At 38.6% G+C, this 20801-nt stretch overlaps 1 protein-coding gene across 1 annotated transcript in view; it reads right to left on the bottom strand.

Annotated features, from left to right (window-relative positions):
- Window positions 1-13659: 13659 nt before the first annotated feature.
- Window positions 13660-20801, bottom strand: part of LOC149780364 (serine protease FAM111A-like) — a 49019-nt gene continuing 41877 nt past the window's right edge. The window contains exon 6 of the mRNA XM_089937262.1: window positions 13660-20054. Within this exon, the coding sequence (XP_089793388.1) occupies window positions 19336-20054 (719 nt within the window). The 3' untranslated portion in view covers window positions 13660-19335. The remainder of the gene's footprint in view (window positions 20055-20801) is intronic.

The raw sequence follows: 20801 nt of genomic DNA, 5'->3' as shown, positions 1-20801 counted from the left end.
TTATATACTTTTTCAGAACACGTTTATTGAATGTTTTTTTTTAAACATGAATACGAAAGACAAAAATACATAAAAGCCAAAGGCTTAAGTACAAGGATAAAAGGCACATGATAACTATGAACGTGGAATAAACACAAGTGTCTGTACAACATGTTTTGGGTAATGTTCTAACCAGTTCTATAGTAGGGAGTAAGGTCACACAAGTGTCCTCCCGAAAGGGTCTTTCAGGCCTGTCCACGACAGTCCTGTCCTGGGTGACGGGTTCTTCTGGCACCGTCACTAACACGGGTTGAAAAGTAACTTTTTTCCTTGAACAACTCTCGTGCATATTGGGCCACTTCTTGGGTCCAAGCCTCAAAACCCCATTCTTTCCAGGCACGGACATCTGTCCAATGGGGATGTAAGTCACAAGCTACACACACATCGTCATACACGTCTTGGGTAGCTAAAAGTTGACGAATCTTTTTTTCCTGTTGAGGTAGAGAAGTATCCAGATGAAACCGCAAGGCTTTGAGCAAAAGGAGTTTTCGTGACCATTTAAGGCCATTGAGGTGGTAAGTACTGATCGTAAAGAGTCCACAAGGAATCGGCTGGTAAACGAAATCCCAGAAAACAAGTCACTAAGACACACACCACTTGTCGTCCCAAATTGAATGGATACAGTTCTTGTAATAATCGATGGTAATGATCCACAGTTTGAATATGGTCATTGAGTTCCTTCCACGGAATCTGTTGGATGACATACGACATAAGTCGTGGCATAGCAGCCTGTTTTTATAGTCTCTTTGTTTCGAAAAGAATACACGTACTTTCTAGCCAGTGATCTTCGTTCTCCAGTTGGGAATGTAAATCTTGCACACTGTAAGCGAAACGTCAGAGTTCGATTAGAAGTTTCCTCTTCCGCTAAGTAGATTCCACGTAACAAATGTTGGTAATCCTTTACCTCGTCTTCCTCAAGGGGTCGCTCTAGGTGAATCTCGAAGTAACCAAAATGATCAACACGTGAATCATCGGGGACCTGGAAGTATTGAACAAGGTCTGACCATTGAAACAATTTCTGACGAATCAGTTCTCTTATACCATTCAGGTACCAGTGGTTAAAGATCTGGTGACGTAACGGATGCAATTGTTCTTTACGTTTCACTTGTATTTTCACCAGCTCTCGGTAAATCCTTTCTCTCAACTCCTCAGGCAAGCCCAAAATGTTCTCTTGTAAAGTATCCATAAGTATATACACTGTTTTTGTAATCGTTGGGTGGTGGCCAATAGCCTCGTTTACCTTTGTGCCTAATGTAATATCCACTCATAATCAGTCTTCTTGTACTTTGGAACATAGCATAATTTAAAAACGGACGAATCACTTTGAGTTTGCGTTTCACTTGTATTTTGATCAGTTCTCGGTAAATGCGTTCTCTCAACTCCACAGGCAAAGCACGAATGTTCTCTAGCAAAGTATCCATGAATAGGTCATACTAAATCCTCTTTGGTCTGACACAAGAAATGTACTCTTTGCACAAACATGGTTTTACTTCAGTGTCGAATTTAAATCGTTGAGTCACTAATCTACACATTACAATTCGTTCAAAAGTTTCCTCTTTCACCAAGTTGACATTGTGTTCAAGATGTTGGTAATTCGTTAACTCTTCCTCTGGAATTCGATGCAGTACGTTTACAATGATGTAGGTAGAATCGTCCATACCAAACCAATCCTTTTGAAAACTAGAGGATCGTTGATCAATGTCTGTCCGATGGAACACTTTCAATTGAATCAATCCTTGTATAGCCTTCAGGTACCAGTGGTTCAAACACCGGTGACGTAACGGATGCAATTGTTCTTTACGTTTCACTTGTATTTTAACCAGTTCTCGATAAATGCGTTCTCTCAACTCCACAGGCAAAGCACGAATGTTCTCTTGTAAAGTATCCATGAACAGATTATTATGGTAAGAAGTTACTTCAATGTCTCGGTCCCACTAAGGGTAAGTAATGACAATTCGGTGACCATCGAGCATGTTCTACGTAGGCCGAATCTTGCGGTTCCCAGTGGTGAAGTGACACACCGCAACTGAAGCACTTGACTTTATCTCCTTCGCCCAAGTAGAAAAATCCGGCTCTGGCTAATTCTTCGGGGGTCGGTCCTCCCAGATACTTAGGCCATTTTCCTTTGAACGATTGAAGACGATTTTCAAAGTCGCAGTATTCCGACAAACGCACAGGAAACGAATATTCGTTTTTCACAGGTTCGTTTCGATGAGGGTTGGGTGACAGGAACAGGAGTTTGCTCAGGGCTGGATGACATCCGTAGGGGGGTAGACGTGAAGGTGAACATTCCCCTTTAAAACGAAACCCGGTAAAATGTCCAAGAGGACGAGCGGCATCGCTCTCGCATCCCTCAGGTTTGACACGCACAGCATCACTTTCCATGATAGGGGCAGTGAGAACAAAGTTCCCATGATGCTTTACGGCATCGCTCAGGTCACAAGGTACAGCATCGTATCCATCGCAAGGCTCACAATCGCACTCGTCTGCAAACTCCGTTACGCAATTACAATGGTAACCACATGGACAATCGCAGTTTCCTTCCGGACATTTTCCGTCGCAATGCATGGGTCTTATCCATCCAATATTAGTCACACTAGAGGAAGATACAACTTTTTTACAATCCCCAAACTGGAACGATGCCTCTTTCAAAGTATTCATCTTGTTCGCTCGGTCTTGGTAGTCACAATGAACTATCGATCTTGCCTAGGGTTCCTTTTTTATATACAGACCAATACCGACGTGTCCATACGGTAAGGTGAAATGATTGGGAAGTCGCACTCGCTTCTGGTATACAATTTGATAGACTTTTTCCAAGGGTCGACTGACGATGTGGTGAGTGGGTAAACGTACAATCTTGTTCGGTTGATAGGTGGTCACTTTAAAGTTTCCATCCTCTCCCGATTGCAAGGCTTCTTTCAATACCCCAAAGTTGACCACACGACTGGTACGATAATTCAGAGTCAGTCCTTTCATTTTGCACGTCGTGTGCACTTCTCCTTGTTTGTCACGGTATTCGTAGCCGTAATTTTTGGGACCGCCACTGACGAAACTTAGAATCTTGTCGTCGGGATGCTCGTCTGTCCAGGCTCCTAAACGGTCTCCTTCGATGTCAGGGTGATGTTGAATCGGGTGATGGATGTAAATGCAACTGTCCGTGTCAAAGTACAGGACGCGTTCCCCTAACAGTTCTAAAGCTTCGTACAATTTTAAGCGAGCATGGGCTGTCACATAAGCTGCAATGATGACATTTCCAAAAGGGTCGTCTTGTACAAAGTCCAGATCTTCTTCGTAATTGACCAAGATCAAATTCTCTCGAACGACGTCCACGTGTTTCATGTATTTGGTTTTGTCGTGAATCATCTGGAAGTAGCGGGAAGGTTCTGTCAAATATTCCGTCTTGGGTAAATACGGTCGTTGTGCCATTTTACCCCACAAGCAATTTAACATCACTTTGGCAAACGATCGCCTGCCTTCGTTTTTCTCGATGTGGTCTAAAGTGATGCCTTCTTGTTCGTAGTATTTCTCTTTGAATTGTATTTGGTCTTCGGGAGTGTGACACCAGGAAGGATAGCCGCTGGCTTCTTGCTTCAGTTTCAAAAAGGCATCCACGTAGTCTGCGAAAATGCCTTTCTGACTGGGGTCACCCTTGCGGTACTGTTGTGTCTTGGGAAAGTGGCAAATTTCGTACACTTCTAACAGTTGGTATCCCATGTCCAGAGCTTTGAACAATTCTACGCTGACCCAGGTTCCCGTCAAGGCCCGTTCTTCCTGGGTGTGCTGGCAAGGTTGGTCTTGGTTGCACGTTTCGGCACAAGTACGGCACAAAGGAAACATCAGTTTGCCTTGACAATGGTGAGGTAAGACGGGATGGTATAGGTTCGTGGGAGGCAAAACTTTACACTTGATCAAGCCTTCGTATTGTCGAATGTTTTTCAGGTCGATGTGTTCAGTCAGCAATTGCGGGTGCCCTACAGGAAAGCGACAATATTTGCACACGTAGGGATACAGCGAACACACGTCCAAGTATTTGATTTCTTCTCCTTTCTCTTCGTCGGCTTGGTACAGCAAACAGGTGGCATTGGTCCTTCCTCCGTACAAACTATCCCCCGGGTTCAGCGGGTCCATGAACTGGTAACTTTCCACGAGGCGTTTAAACTCGGGATCGGTTTTCATACGGTGATCGTACTCGTGTTCCCACATTTCCACCACTTGGTATCCTTGCTGTTCTAACTTTAGGCGACGCTGACAAGTGTCCTGGTACAAGTCTTCCATGGTTCGTTGCAAAAACTGATTTTTGGTGCCACGGTCAGGGTAACAGACGGGTCATCCGTGAAATAAGCAACCGTTAAACTCGTACACGATCTTGGGGTTTTCCAAGTCCCAGCCATCGACCGAATACGTTCCGATGGTCTTTTCGCCCCCTCCGTTGCGGGCATGCTGAATCCACTTGTCTTCCTTGTCGCACAAGTAATGTAACCAACGTAGGGCTTTGACCGAGTATTGACTTTTGACATAGTGGGTCGTTTGAGGACTGATGACAGCCACGGTGTTTTCAGGCATGAATCGTTGGCGGTACACTAAGGAACACGCTTTGGCAATGGTGCAAGCTTCTTTCAAAGGATCGACCCCTCCGTGTTCCATGAACAGTTCTCGAAATTTTCCACAGCAACGTCGTAAAATGTCCACGTCGGAATGACAATACTTTAGCATTTCTTCCTGAAAGTCGAAAGGGTCCGAGGCGTGAGCCTGGTACCAAGCGTAGAAAGCTTCTCGTTGTTCGGTACGCATGTTGTCGGGGTCGTAATAGTGAGCCTCAGGTAAATGGGGTAGAACGGCATGTTGATTGGCTTCCGTATTGAAAAAGTGTGGAAAGTACCCTTTAGCCATTTCTGTCATTCCAAACGTTTTAGGCATTCGACTCAAAGGCATGGCCAAATAGCTCATCGAATCTTTAAACTGTACTTGTCCCACTTGCATGAAAATGATTTTGGCTCCGTTCAAAGTCACTTTAGGACGCTCGGTGCCTTGTTCCGTATAGTACCTCAAAAGAAACTGTCCATCGTATCCGGAGAAATTGTGAGCCATCACCGTGGCATGACGATGACAATCTCCGTAACGTTCGATGTCCTCTTGGCTCCACGTCTTGTCGACGGGGTCTAAGACCCATTGGGCAAAATCGGCTAACGTGTTCGGCCCCCGAAAGATTTTTTCACGCCCTCCGGGAATCTTGCTGCAGTGAGGGCAATGACTGAAGATAGGTTCTTGAATGCACTTCTCGCACGCTCGATGAGCCACGCAGAAATTAGGAATGTGAATGCCAGTCTCTTGCATGCATTCGAAATCGAAAAACAGGTAGGGCTGACAAACGTGCGCAGACAAGTTGAACAAGGCACTGGTTCTTCGCTCAGACAGGGTGAAGAGGCCAAACATCCTGTGCATTTCGATCCACAATGCTTGTGTTGTTCTCGATTGTTATAACCATGGTCACATTTCTCACAGTAATAACTGTATCCCAGGAATCCAGTGATAGTGGTAATCGTATCGAAATGGTCATCGTGATAATAGACATGAATGTATTTTCCGTCCTTAAAGCCTTGCCCTCGAAACAATAGAGGTCCGCGCACTTCTTGAGGGTGCACTTTCAAGGTGTATCGTGGAGCTAGGAGATCTTGCAATTTTTGCATCTCAGGAATGCCACAGGGTGTGTCTTTGGACAAGCCAGCTTGTTGCAACAGGAGTTCTGCTTCGTTTCGTTGTTTGGCTCGGTCCGATTGTTGAATAGTGTTCCAGGTTCTTTTCCATTCTACCGTGTCGTTCTTGTTGGCATAGGTTCGTCCCACCACGATGGCACGGGCTAAACACATCTGGTCATGAGGGTTGCGAATTCGGACGAGACTCTTTTTGGTGTTGCGAAGGTCGTCCACCAATAACATCTTTTTGCGTCCAGTCCCTTGAGGAGGAGAGACGTGGGTCATGTCCAGTGTGGCTTTACCATCGGTGATGTCAAACTGGTCATTAGATTGTTGCACGTGTTGAATCTTGTCCATGACTTTGGAAGCAGTCAATTCTGCAGGGGTGCTAAACTCGATCCAAACAGGGGATTTCAAACCGTCGTGTTGTATGGAAAGTCTCAAGCGGTCGTCTTCTTTGGGTTGACATTGTCGCTTGAGTGAAGTGAGCAAAGAATCCCACACCTCAGTGATGAACACTTCTGCTTTCTCTAACGGCACTTCAGCCTTGAAATCTTTAAACTTCACCGTGTATTTGTAAGCCGTGGTTCTAAATTTTCTAGAGGAGCGCTTTTCCGTCTCTCGAATGGAATAGTACTTTTCAGGGTTGACTAAGGGAGGTGAACTTGGTTTAGAGGGTTCTGATTCTGGTTCACTCATGTCCTCTTCAAAATCACTGGCATGAATTTGTGCCAAGATTTCAGCCCTGGTACGAGGCGATATATCACGTTTCTGCCTCTTACTTTCTTCTTCTTCTTCTTTCTTCTCGAATGAATTAGATCGTTTCATCTTGAAAGCAAAAAGTCAAATGACTCAAGTTCAAACACCATGAGCTACTTTATAGTCATAGCAGACCAGCGTATATAAAAGGGTGTGTGTCTTGTCCTTTCACTATTCATTTCACTCTCAAGCCGAGCACAACGATGGAAGAGACTAACCAGATGGAACGTTTCGTCAGAGCTTTGCGAGGGGTCATTAGAAAATTCTCTTCAGACCAGCCTACGGACTACTCTCCTTCCTTTCGAGATAAAAGTCAAGATACTTGCTATATCTGTCAGAAGAAAGGGCATTGGTCTTCAGAGTGTCCAGACCGTCAAAAAAGAACAAAAACAGGGACTAAAAAAGACAAAAGTCAAGATACCTGTTATTATTGTAAAGAAAAAGGACATTGGTCTCCAGATTGCCCAAAAAAGAAACAAGAGGAGTCAGAAGAAAAGAGGGATTCTTCAGAAGAAGAGAGGGATTCTTCGGAAGAAGAGAGGGATTCTTCAGAGGAAGAAAGAAGACAATTCCATTTACAAGAGGCAAAGAAAGAGGAGAAGAAAAGAAGAAGGGAAGAAAATGAGGAAAAGACGGTGAAGAAATTTAAAAAACAGAGAGACTAAACAAGGAGAAAGAAGAAGTCAATAAACTTTTTATTAAAGTGTTGTGTTGTGAATTGTGAATTGGATTGTAAAAAATGGATAAAAGAATAAATGAATGATATAAGGTAAGTGTCTTTGAGTTTTGATTTTAAAATAAGAACGTACACTCACGCACTCATACACAGACACGTACTATAAGGGTAAAATGGGTGGGTTATTTGAGTTATTGGCAAATTGAAATTGTATTTCTTTTCGAGAAATGTGGGTGGCCCTGAGAAGGGCCTTTTTTCTTCATGGTGAAGGGGTGAGTTTAAGCAATCAACTTTAACTGCCTTATGCCTTTGCCACGGCCAAGGCCTACTTCTGGACTGCGTAATGTTGATGATGATGATGATAATGATTGGGTTGAAATCACTAAGGGTGGTACGGTAGGCTTAGTCACAGGGTTGACGTGTTTAGCTCGGGAAGGTCGTATTCTCTTCGGTCGTGATAAAGAAGTCTGATACATTTGTTTCAGACTTCTTAACTCCGCTAAAATGTCCAACAGTACCGTGACCGTTTGAGTTTCACCCTCTTGTTTCTTTGCTGCTACTTCTTCTTGCTGTTGTTGCTGTTGTTTTTTTCTTACCTCTTCTTCTTGTTGCTGTTGCTGTAGGAGAAAAGCCTGTTCCGCTTCCTTTTGTCGTTGTATAAATTTCTCCAATTCTTCTTTCTGTCTCTGTCTAAAATTCTCCACTTGCGGTAATGAAGAAGGTAACGCAGGTTCCGGAACAAATTCTTGCGAGGAGAGAAAATCCACAAAATCCCAATTCACCTCTTCTGAAAGTAAGTCCAAGTTCCCTTGGGCGGTCTCCGCTGCTGGTGCACCCCATTGGATCGTTTTCTGAGTTTCCGTCATGTTGAATCACTGTCGCATAGATCGACTGCACACAAGCGCTAGCAAATCTATATTGACTACGTGACGTCACAGACTGCTCTCTTCGGATTGGATGCGGCTGGCTGAATTTTGTAACGCGTGTTCGGATTGGTGAATGAACTCAATCCGTTTCAATCCTACCTCTGCCTATAAATAAGCGCAGTTCACTACATTGATTCACCTGTTTCTCGGAGCCTCAAGATGTGGACCGACGTTCAATCTTCAACCCTTGTGTCAACAATGATGTTCAGGACGGACATGCTCATGTATGTCCGGTCCAAGTATACTGCTGTTGATAGGACAGATACAAGTCTATGGATGAGGAGAGTTTATATAGAAAGACAAGGATGTCTCAAGAGGGTACTTGTGTATGGACCGGCAGTTAGAAGGAGTTTAAGAAGAAGAAGAAGATGTGACAGATGCCATCTATGTTAATATTAATATTAACATAATCCCAAAGTCCCTTTTCAGGGCCAGCCATATTTCTAGAAAAAGAGATAGCCTTTCCATTGCCTACCCCTTTTTTAATTTTTTTAATTTTTTTAAAAAAAATATATAAAAAAATCCCATGTTCAATTTCCCTTGACGGTATAAAGGCCCACTTTAGTGAAGGCCCTTGACGCTATAAAGGCCCACCCTGTTTAATTTCCTTTGACGCTAAACTGCCCCACGATTTTTTCTTTCTCCATGTTAATTTCCCTTGACGGTAATCTTACCCACGATTTTTCTCCATGTTAAATTTCCCTTGACGGTAATCTTGCCCAGGGGTGTTTTTAATGCTAATTCCCATTGACCGTAAAGTGCCCCCCTTCACTACTCATAGATGTGGCTTGTATAGTCATATATTTTAAATATAAAAATACATATCAAATGATTATATTCTTACTAACTTCATGCAGTGTTAGAATTTCTTTATTTGTAGAACATAATGTAAATAATTAAATATCAAATAAGTTAACGATTAGCAAAAAAAATCTTACTAACTTCAATATTTCAGACTGACTCCAAAATTGCTTGTAGCCATGATCCGTCTTATCCTGATACCTGGGGTGGCAAGGGCAAATGGCAAAATTTGTAGTTGTGTTTTTTATAAAAAAAAATGCTGCTTTTGATACGAGCAGTGACGGTACAAATACAGAACAACATCCTTTCTAATTGGATTCAGGCTATACGAGCTATGACATCTGCATTACATAAAACATCTTACGAAACAAACGCCGTTTCCATCTATATGGATTAGCACCTCTTAAAAACCCTTAAAATGAGTCAATTTTCGACCAGCGTTCTTGCGATCCGTATCATGCGATGACATCCGAGCAGAAGGCAAGTCAAATTCAACTGAAAGAGGCGAGTTTGTTTAATGTACGGCGGTATCTATGGATAAATGTCTCGTGGCGGCTAATAGCTTTAATTATTGCTTATTTTAAAAAAGGATTTTCAGTCCAGTGACGGCATCATCTTTGCATGTGTCATATTTTCGGCATGTCCTCTAGATTCTCTATTGAGACAGGGTAATTCATATACTGACAGAAAGAATGTAACATGTGGAACACGAGCAATTTTATTCATTTCAGTAAATACATCTTAGTATAAGGAATACGTTTTATATTTCAGTATGCATCATAAAAAGAGCAACAACTTGACGGAGGGTTGATTACCCCACACACACACACACACAGAGACACACTCATCCCAACCGAAGGAATATATTTATTTATTTATGAGTTTATTTATTTATTTATCTTTGTAATTCCAGAGAATATTAATTTGAATAAATGATTCCAGCCCATATCAAATGCTGAACACAAGAATAAGACAGATTCTGACTCAGGTAAAGCAACATTATAAAGCGATCTACTTGACCTAGGTCACAATTAGCATTTTCTGGAAATAACAAGACAATGGACATTTCCATTCTAGAACATTCCGGGTTCACAACATGATACAATCTGTTATATAACAAATTAAAGTGTAAGCAAAACGGTCATTTTTTTCTTTCTTTCACACGTGAATATTAGATGATACAAATGAATATTTATTAATGCTTGATTAATGGTAAGAACACGTATTATATACTATATTCGAATTAAACGACTTGGTGGTTTGTGAGTTACTGTTTATAATTAATTGTCTATGTGACTGTACCAATCATTAAATGACCTTGATATTCAAACGGTTCAGATAGATTACATCAGAGATATCAAGAAATCAGAGCGATTCTTAGTGACATCGAATACAAATGCAGTAACCTATAATTACAGAGCGATTTTCCTGCACGACTAATTAAAATCAAAGGAAATCACTCCCATGGAGTCGTTGCAAGACATTATCTTGGGTACACTGTCCTCATTACACTGTTGTGTTGCAAGACAATATCTAGGGTACACTGTCCTCATTACACTGTTGTGTCCCAAGACATTATCTTGGGTAAGCTGTCCTCATTACACTGTTGTGTTGCAAGACATCATCTTGGGTACACTGTCCTCATTACACTGTTGTGTTGCAAGACATTATCTTGGGTACACTGTCCTCATTACACTGTTGTGTTGCAGGACATTATCTTGGGTACACTGTCCTCATTACACTGTTGTGTTGCAAGATATTATCTTGGGTACACTGTCCTCATTAAACTGGTGTGTTGCAAGACATTATCTTGGGTATGCTGTTGTGTTGCAAGACATTATCTTGGGTACACTGTCCTCATTACACTGTTGTGTTGCAAGACATTATCTTGGGTACACTGTCCTCATTACACTGGTGTGTTGCAAGACATTATCTTGGGTACACTGTCCTCATTAAACTGGTGTGTTGCAAGACATTATCTTGGGTACACTGTCCTCATTACACTGGTGTGTTGCAAGACATTATCTTGGGTACACTGTCTTCATTAAACTGGTGTGTTGCAAGACATTATCTTGGGTACACTGTCCTCATTAAACTGTTGTGTTGCAAGACATTATCTTGGGTACACTGTCCTCATTACATTGTTGTGTTGCAAGACATTATCTTGGGTACACTGTCCTCATCACACTGTTGTGTTGCAAGACATTATCTTGGGTACACTGTCCTCATTACACTGTTGTGTTGCAAGACATTATCTTGGGTACACTGTCCTCATTACACTGTTGTGTTGCAAGACATTATCTTGGGTACACTGTCCTCATTACACTGTTGTGTTGCAGGACATTATCTTGGGTACACTGTCCTCATTACACTGTTGTGTTGCAAGATATTATCTTGGGTACACTGTCCTCATTAAACTGGTGTGTTGCAAGACATTATCTTGGGTATGCTGTTGTGTTGCAAGACATTATCTTGGGTACACTGTCCTCATTACACTGTTGTGTTGCAAGACATTATCTTGGGTACACTGTCCTCATTACACTGGTGTGTTGCAAGACATTATCTTGGGTACACTGTCCTCATTACACTGGTGTGTTGCAAGACATTATCTTGGGTACACTGTCTTCATTAAACTGGTGTGTTGCAAGACATTATCTTGGGTACACTGTCCTCATCACACTGGTGTGTTGTAAAATATGTAGTCTATATTTTGATATGCTGTTCTTATTTCACTGTTTTGTTGTATTTTAAGATGTAATCTAGAGTAGTACACTGTCCTAATCTTACACTATTGTGTTTTAAGATGTAATCTGGGGTACATTGTCAAGGTTTGTTGTAATTAAACTACATGTATTTATGTTGTGAGATGTAGTCTTGGGTTCACTGTCAAGACAGTTTTTTGCTAGGCATTAAAGTACTACTGCTTGTCAGTGTTCCCAGCTAAACTACATCTGTAGTAATTATAATAAAACTTGCCAAAATTACAAACCCTCTTTTGATAAAACATTGCTAAATTTTACATCTGTGTAAAATGTACTGATTAATGGTATATGCATTTGGTGGAATACTGCAGAGATGGAAAGGCATTGTACATCTGTACATAATCTTGGTTGATGAAATGATACAAATGTAACATGATAGACCTGTTCATCTTTTCCACAACGATTTCTGCAACTCATCTGTTCTCTTAGTCTGAACTCTTCTCAAGACCTAAATTATGAAGATCATGTAAATGTCATGTGATTGTATGTTGTTGTTGTTGTTGTCATTGTGGGGTTTAACGCCACTTTTCAGCACACGATTGGCTATACATGGCGGCCAGTATTAATGGTGGAGGAAGAACCCAGGAAAACCCCAGAAAGAATAACTGACCAACAAGAAGCCAATTTCAAGATTTCTCACATAACCACATTGGCCGAATCGGAGACTCGAACCCAGTAGCATCATTGGGGGGGGGGTGTGGACCGCACCAGGTGACACCATCAGAGGGGCTGACACCCAAATGACTATCTATAAAAGTTTCGACTTTTGTGCAGGAAGTGTTCCATGGGGGTGACACCATGAGTTACTGTACATGACTGTCTATAAAAATTTTGAATTTTTGTGCAGGAAGGAGGTCCATGGGGGTGACATCATGAGTTACCGCACTGGGTGACACAACCCTAGTGACGCCACTGCTCGAACCCACGCAGGCAGAGGTGAGATGACAGTGATCCGTAACGGAGAGCGCTTTAGACCACTCGGCCACTCGAGGTCCCGTGACTGTATGTGACTTACCATGTAAATGCAATAGGTAATAACTAATTCACCATGGCAATAGATTAGTGGTACATGAGCCCCTGAAAGGAACTAATGTTCTATTAGGTGAAGATAATACACTGGAATCTGCAAAAAGTAAATTTCTTCCGTCCTTAAATTCTTACCTGCCAAGTAAAAAAACCATTGAGATATCCATTCCAGCTAGCAAAATAGGACAAAGAATTGCCATGTTTTGGTCTTTGCTTCTGAATGTGATATAATTTAAATGAACTTGTCTCAAATACTGTTAAGTTATACCCTCATAGTATGTTTGATCAAAATCCAGGGTGAAAACTTTAATGTTTTCCTAGTATTTATAGACCAATATACAGCAGTTCACTAACCCTTTGTAGCAACAATAAGCTTGCATCCATTGAATGTTTTCTTCAGATACATCCTCAAAACCAGTCTGAAAAAAATTCCTTCATACTCATCTACATTATGCAAACAAGCCATTACAGACAATCGAGGTAAAATTAGCACCTTTTTTATTCTGAACCAGCTACACATCACAAGAGGATGTTTTAGGAGAAAGCATATGTCAATACAAGCACCTGGAGGAGTGCTGCAGTTTAAAGACACCTAAAGATTGATAAAATCAATACTGAATGACAATGACCACCAGATTCATGTAGAATCAACCTGACCTATAATTAAAGCTGTGTAAGTTTCATGACTATCAAAGTACTAGTTTAGAAGGAAAATGCTAACAATCACTAACGGAAGTCAGTCACTGGATGTAGGTCCAGAAAGACTAAAACTTGTTACCAAATTTGAATCTCATGTTCTCAAAACCTTTTGAACAAGGAACTCAAGCAGTGGGGAATTCTTCATGTTTACAAGTAGTAAAACCTATATGACTAGACCAGTTAAACTTATGAAATGACCATTTTGACAGTTTGTGAAATATGATTAAACATTGTGGATTGTAGACGTACCTACACAAATAAAACAAGTAACCACAGCATTAATAGCACTTATACATTTTAATATATATTAAAAGAATTTTCAATTTAAAAATTTCATTTTTAGGGGGTCAACAACATTTACAAAATTTTGATTAACAAAAGTGGATCTTGTTGATGTGAACAATTGATTTAATGCTTGTAAAAATGGAGAATTTTATGCAAACATTTCTTGTAATTAATATCCATTTTAACAAGCACAAATTAAGTAAATACAAAATACAGAATCATTCAGAGGAATGTCCTGACCATTATGGTCAGTGAGATGTGCTGATGTGAGATCACCAGAAGAGGAAGTTTGTCTCAAGGTGTCTGGATAAAGATAACAATGTGCAGCACCAAGATAATTACTTTCTGGCCTATATCTTATAAAAATAGCTCAACTTGAAATCTGGTACAATATCTTAAAATTTAACGAGGATTAATATAGTGATAACAAGTTTGAAGGACACAGTTCAATTTAATAGTTAAATGAAAGAGCATTTGGCCAAGAGCTAAAAAATGGTTGACTTTGCTATTCTTATAAAAATAAATTATTAATTTCCTTATTTCTTTAATGTCAATGAACAAAATATACAAATGAAAATTTGTATGAGAAAAAAAAATACAGTCATCTATCTATCCACCACAACAGACTCCAATAATTTACCTTGGATTTTACATTGCATATATGGATACTTGATTACTGAAAAAAATATGTACATGTAGCAGAATGGTTCTCTTGATCTAAACTGTAAGGTGATTGGTAACACTGATTGTTTGAGCTACTGAACTATGAAGAATGATTTATATAAAATTGGTTGTATAGGAATGTGTGTCAATGCCAGCAATGCTAATATTAGCTGTTTGAAAACAAACTCTATATTTTGTACTGGTTGTTTGGATTTGGTGATAACTGCATGTTTGTGAATTTATTTCTGTTCAAAGGCATCAATTTTGAGGTTTCAACTCAATTACTTTCCTTTTTCAGTGTTTAAATATATGACTGTGCCAATAAAAAATAAATTAGTTCTGTGATTTTCAAAGTTTGAATTTTCTTTGCTAGGGTGAGTGGGTACATTTGTTGTGCCCAGCAGCCATGAAATCAACAAAAGCTGAAACCTCCTAAAAAATTATTTTCACAAATAGTCGTGTAACAAAAGGGAAAATCAGAATAGCATCATAATTAGATTATAAGAGTACATACATATAATAAATCCTTTTACATTCCGTAAAATCCATAATCAAGGTTTCTTTAAAGTTTCTGACTCTAATGCTTACAAAAATGATGTAAATCACGAGATTTACATGGCTTTTATTTGACAGGCAAAGAGTTTTAAAATTTCCAGATTTTGAGCTAGAGCTTGCATTTCAAAAGACCCAAGTAGGCCTGATACCACTCATATGGTTTACATAGATCAAGGTTGGTAATAGCCAATCAGATAGACTCTGAGAAAATGACGATTTAAGCATATTGAGCAAATTGGAACAAAATCCAAGATAAATTTGATCTGCGGAATGGTAACAAGCTCAGTAATTTGAACGCATTATTACCTCATAAATATGAGTAGATCATAAACATATTTATCCAACTATTTAAAGCCTGATTAGATAAAAAGTGGCTAGAGTGTTGACAAGCACAACCAATCCAATTGAAGATTGTGCACTTAAATTTGTAGATGTTGTTAATAATCATATCTTTAATGAAGATCCTGTTGATCTAAGCCAATTTACCAGGTTTTATTAAAGTTAGTTAAAAATACAGAATTAAGAATGGTAAATACAGAGTATCAAATGCAAAATCACTTCATAAATATGTGTAATACAATTCAAACAAGATCTTGATGATATCAGTATATTTACCAATTTTGATAAAAATCAGGTCAGAAATACATTGATAAGAAATAAAGCCAATTAGTTGCAAGACAGCCCATTAATAAGAATAGATCTTAGGTGTAACAGTACTCCTTGGACACCTTGATGATGTAAGCTTATTTACCAGATACAAATTTAAAAATTTCAGAAAACCATCTCTGGTCTAGAGTGATGACAGATTGAGCCAAATAGATGTAAGATCCGGTCATTAATAAGTCTGGATCTCACTCAATATCAAACTCATAAGACAGATTAAAAGTCAGATTAAACATATTGCCCAGAGTGGAACAGACCATAGGCTTCTTCCTTATCCCAAGTCCAATTCATCCACAAAGTTTGGTTCAGGTAGGTGATATGGAACTAATATTTTTGTGCAGAAACTATTTATTTTCTTTCAGTCATAGTGACCTTGTTATTTTTCCAACATTAGCTTGACCTTTTTGACCGCCAAATTTAAGGCCTCTTCCTTACTCTGAATGCAAGTAATTCACAAAAATCGTTTCAGGTCTGCTATATAGAACTAATGTCATTGAGAAGAAACCATATCTCTCCTTTCAGTTACAATAACCTTGACCTCTCATCTTTTGACCCAACAATTTATAGGCTTCTTCCTTATCCCAAGTGCAATTCATACACAAAATGTGGTTCAGGTAGGTGATGTTGAGCTAATATTATTGTGCAGAAACTATTTATTTTCTTTCAGTCATAGTGACCTTGCCATATGACCTTTTTGTTACCCCAAACTTCTTCCTTGCCCCACACACAAGTCTTCCACAAAGTTTTGTTTCTGTAGATGATGGAAAACTCAAGTTATTTAACAAAAATTGTTTCTTCTTTAATTAACCTTGATCTTTGAGCCTTTGACCCTGAAAGTTATAGGATTCTTTTGTAGTCCGAGTGCAAGTTATCCACAACGTTTGGTAACTGGGGATACAAAGAACCCAAGATAATCTGCAGTAACTGTTGCTCTTCATTCAGTCACAATGACCTTGTTTCTTTTGATCTTTTGACCCCAGATTCAATAGGGTCCTTCATAAATTGCATTGCAAAGCACGTGTCTCAAGGTCAAGTTATACCCATGAGCTAAGTTTGGTTGAAAGTAAATATTGGGAAAGGGGCATACTTATTTTTGTGGCATCACTCAATGTATTTCATCCGATATATCCCCAAAGTGATGTGATCAAATTCCTTCCACATTTATTTTTGTTCTCTTGCTCACAATTATCCATTACAGCTACAACCTTTGTCAAGACTTTTAGTCTTAAAATCACTAACAGAGTGCTGGATATTAGCTATCAAATGCAAACATTTTAGTGAAATGCAAGCAAATATAAATTCTAATCAAAATTCACTTGTATATGTACAAGTCAGTGTGTTCTTAATCCCAATAAAAAAAACAAAAATGCACGCAATAAATTTGACTCGACCCCATTGTCAATTAGGATTGGTTTTCAAGACACCTTCACAAAAGTGCAGACGTGCTGGTGGTCTGCATCTGTGTGATTTTTCATTCAATGCTGCAGGTGTTTTGGTGGAAACCCCAAGTCAGTGCCATCATTCATTTTCAGTGTAGGGACAACAACCTTCTGCTAAAAGATGGACAACAGACAACAGGTTACACTTTACCTGATAAAAATATTACATTGTTTTCTATTGTGTTATTTTTGTTCTACAACTCTGATATGACTTTACATGCAGGCATGATATTTTTTTAAGATGGCTGCCCTGCTGGACATATTTGACATCCAAGATGTCCACCATTTTCATTCAGGACAAACTTGACCATGGGATGAATGTGTGTTAAAAGTGTCACGTCAATCTTCAATGCAGTTTCGGAGAATCGATTATAATTGGTCACTAAGAGCAAATTTAAATTTTTGTTTGATATACAGTTATGTCTTTGCTGAACACTTCATAATATATGTACAGGAGTACTTTTAATACTTATACTTTAGCCTGATAAGAATATTACCGTGTTTTCTATTTGTCGTGTTATTTTCATTTTACAACTTTTTTATATGAAAGCAACATTTTATGACTGATCAGTTTTATGTAACTCAAAAACTGTTGCAATCTGACTCCTAAAACCTTTTCATGTGATGTGTCTATCATTTACAGTATAGAAGGAAATTATTCTTTTAACATTATTTACACATACTACAAACGACTGTACATTTAAACTGAAACAAATCATCTAAATTTTTATAAACTGATTCACTCAATAATTTAACAGCCAAATCATGTAATCATGACCATGACCTAATTATGAATGTTTGCACTGAGCATGATGTGATTATACAGGAAATAAATAATTCACATCGATGTAGATTGAAGTCCCATACAGCTTACCCTTTACATAGAAGTTTTCCTAACCTTTGTGTTTTTCTTGTAACTAAAAAGTAGTCTCCCTTTCCACACAATCGATTATGGAGTTTCACAATCGATTATCTTATTTGATCCCTCAAACCAACCGATGATTGATTATAATCAATAATCGGGTCAACACAACAGTTTAGGAGGATAAGCAATAACAAACTTGTGCAATTGACAAGTCAACTGATGATTGATGACAAACAGGTCATCCCCTAAGCTCCTTTGGTCCATGACAGAGCTAAAAAAAATGAAAAATATATAATCCAGTTCTGGAAACAATAGAGCCTTTTCCAACCCATAAATTTATAAACAGATGAAAATTAAATAGTTTTGCAAAACAAAGGGGATCAAGGAACATAAATCAATTCTTGGTAATTTAGTTTATTAAATTTAAAAGACATTGTGAAACCTGAGGTCAGCTTTTGGCAAGAATCATTGATTCCTTGGCCTTAAGGTAAGTGTTTCAACTCAGTTACAGGGGGAGAATAATTCTTTACCTACCAATCTGGCATGGGCTATTTTAAATGTTCTTAAAATTTGATTTTTCCCTTATTTTTTCTATGCAGAAGCTGTGCTTTTAACATGAAATTTCACTTGCCCAACAAAAAACTTAGCTGTTCAAGTTAGTTGACATAGAAAAGTATCATCCCCTGAGCCATCCATTTGTGATCCCTATTTCAATAGTTTACAGAACAAATTAAGTTAGTAATTTTTCACACAATCACATTCTTCATAACTTAAGTCTGTAAAAATTAAACCAATTTTGTGGCCTCTAATTTTGGATTAAAAAACAACAATATTCTTACTTAAATTTAGAAAATTGACACTACCTAAGATAAAGATAAATAATTTGTTCCATTAACACCTGAAGATATAATCAACAAAATCTGCCAAAAAATCATCACCATAAAGCAATTGAGTTTTACACATATCACAGTAGTAGAGTATAAAGACCTAATCTGATGAGGCCCCTGTGAGAAGAAGGCACAGTACTGAAATACAATTGCTTTGGCGGACAACCTGTCTGCAGATACCAAATACATAATGCATAATTAATATATTATACAATAAATAAAGGAGTTGTCTCCCATTAAATGGGTTCTAATGCATAAGAATACGTTGCATCTTTGCTTTTAAAATTTTGTTATTGTTTTGATAACAGATGATGTTACATGATTACTACTTTCAGATGAGCTGAAAATAGCATGCTGATGTAAATTAAAATATATCATTAAATATTTAGGTTTCAGTTCACTGTTTCTTAAATGGTTGAATAGTTAACTAAAAATAAATTCTGATTTCATCTTTATTTTTAAAATTTGATTTCCTTCACTGGTAAATAGATGAATGTATTTGTTGCTTAAAGGTTTGTCTTCCATCCTGACCTTATTGCATATTTGCTTTCTAATTTCTATATATAGGTACATATATGACACTTTGTGTGATTAGTTTTAACAATTTTCAATAGATTTCATTTCTACATCATCAGACGACACCACTGGATTGTAATGAAATATTTCCTGGCAGAGAGATGGGTCTTTCTGCTGAATTGCATTGTAAATTTCTAACATACAAACACCCTGCTCTACACAGTAATTTTTGGGGATGGCAAATTTAAACTCCTGTGCGACATTTTCATCATAGTACCAGTCAGGGAAACCTCTAAGGAGCATCAAGACAACATAGGGCATGTGATCAGCAGGGCTGATCCAAACTCCGGGTGCTCCCGATGCACCTTTCTCAAATGTGCAATGCAGCAGCTGGCGGTGCACATTTTCAACTCCATCGAAACCCCCTAATGGTGGTCTTACATTATTGTACTGCCAATTATGCAAGGCTGAAATCTGATAGGGAGTTAGTTGAACACAGCTGAATTTATCCATCTCCTTAATGTTTGCTCTAGAATGTCCTATGAAATACAAATTTCCGTCCATTTCCCTCAGTTCAGAGAAATTAATTAATGGTGGTGGATAGGCATTGGCACTTGGCTGTAGCTTGAGAATGGCCACATCAAGATCTTCATTTTCAAAAACAATCTCTGGCTCAAAGAAGAATCTGGAATTTTCATCAACTGGTTGGTTTGGGATTTCGTATGAGAAATCTATGTACACACTTGTGTCACTCAGGTAGTTAATTATGGGCTGTCGCTGTTGAGCAATTTGAACTGGAACTAAAATAAGAAGACAAAAAAAGTTTAAAATGTAATTGATTTTCATGGTATACATGCTTTTGACTTCAGTAATTCCTAAACTCAGTTCTTTTAACACTTTAAGCATTATTCTTTTAAGAAGAAAAATAATTATAGGCTTATAATTCTCCAGAGCAGTCGAAACAAGGAAAATTAAGCGTATTGTGGACACTGCCTACTATTGTGTGGTCAGCAAAAGCACATCATTATAAATAGAATTTGACCATGACCAATATGACCTTAATTCCAAGTGAGTAGCAAGAAAGTGAAAGTGACTGATCAGTCACCTTTTTACCTTGAACATAAAACTCATGGTGATACATAAGATGAGATGCAAATGACTCGGAGTGGTACGACACACACCTCGTAGTGATAATGTACATGTATAAAGTATAAGTAGTTTCATCTATTTATTCTAAAATGGTTCTAAATTTCTCAAATGAAAATGAATCTGTGATGGAAACTTTAAGATTGAACCATGGCTCAACTGAATGTGGTACAGTACATACTTATTTATAAGTCAAGTCCAATGGCAGACTGTGCAGGCCTAGAGATATCTTTGCATAATGTCATCCCACTAGATCAAGGTCTTCAGATGCAGCTTGTTAGGAATAATTAGTAGAACTACAACAAACACCTGGCATTGTGTTGTTCTGACTTATAAATGAGTATAAAGGTAAGTATATCAGACATCATAATTAGTAGAACTACAACAGACACCTGGCATTG

Source organism: Sinohyriopsis cumingii, chromosome 16 (assembly GCF_028554795.1).
Source record: "Sinohyriopsis cumingii isolate HCF-2022 chromosome 16, ASM2855479v2, whole genome shotgun sequence".
Taxonomy (NCBI): domain Eukaryota; kingdom Metazoa; phylum Mollusca; class Bivalvia; order Unionida; family Unionidae; genus Sinohyriopsis; species Sinohyriopsis cumingii.
This window is presented reverse-complemented; position numbering and strand designations above follow the sequence as displayed.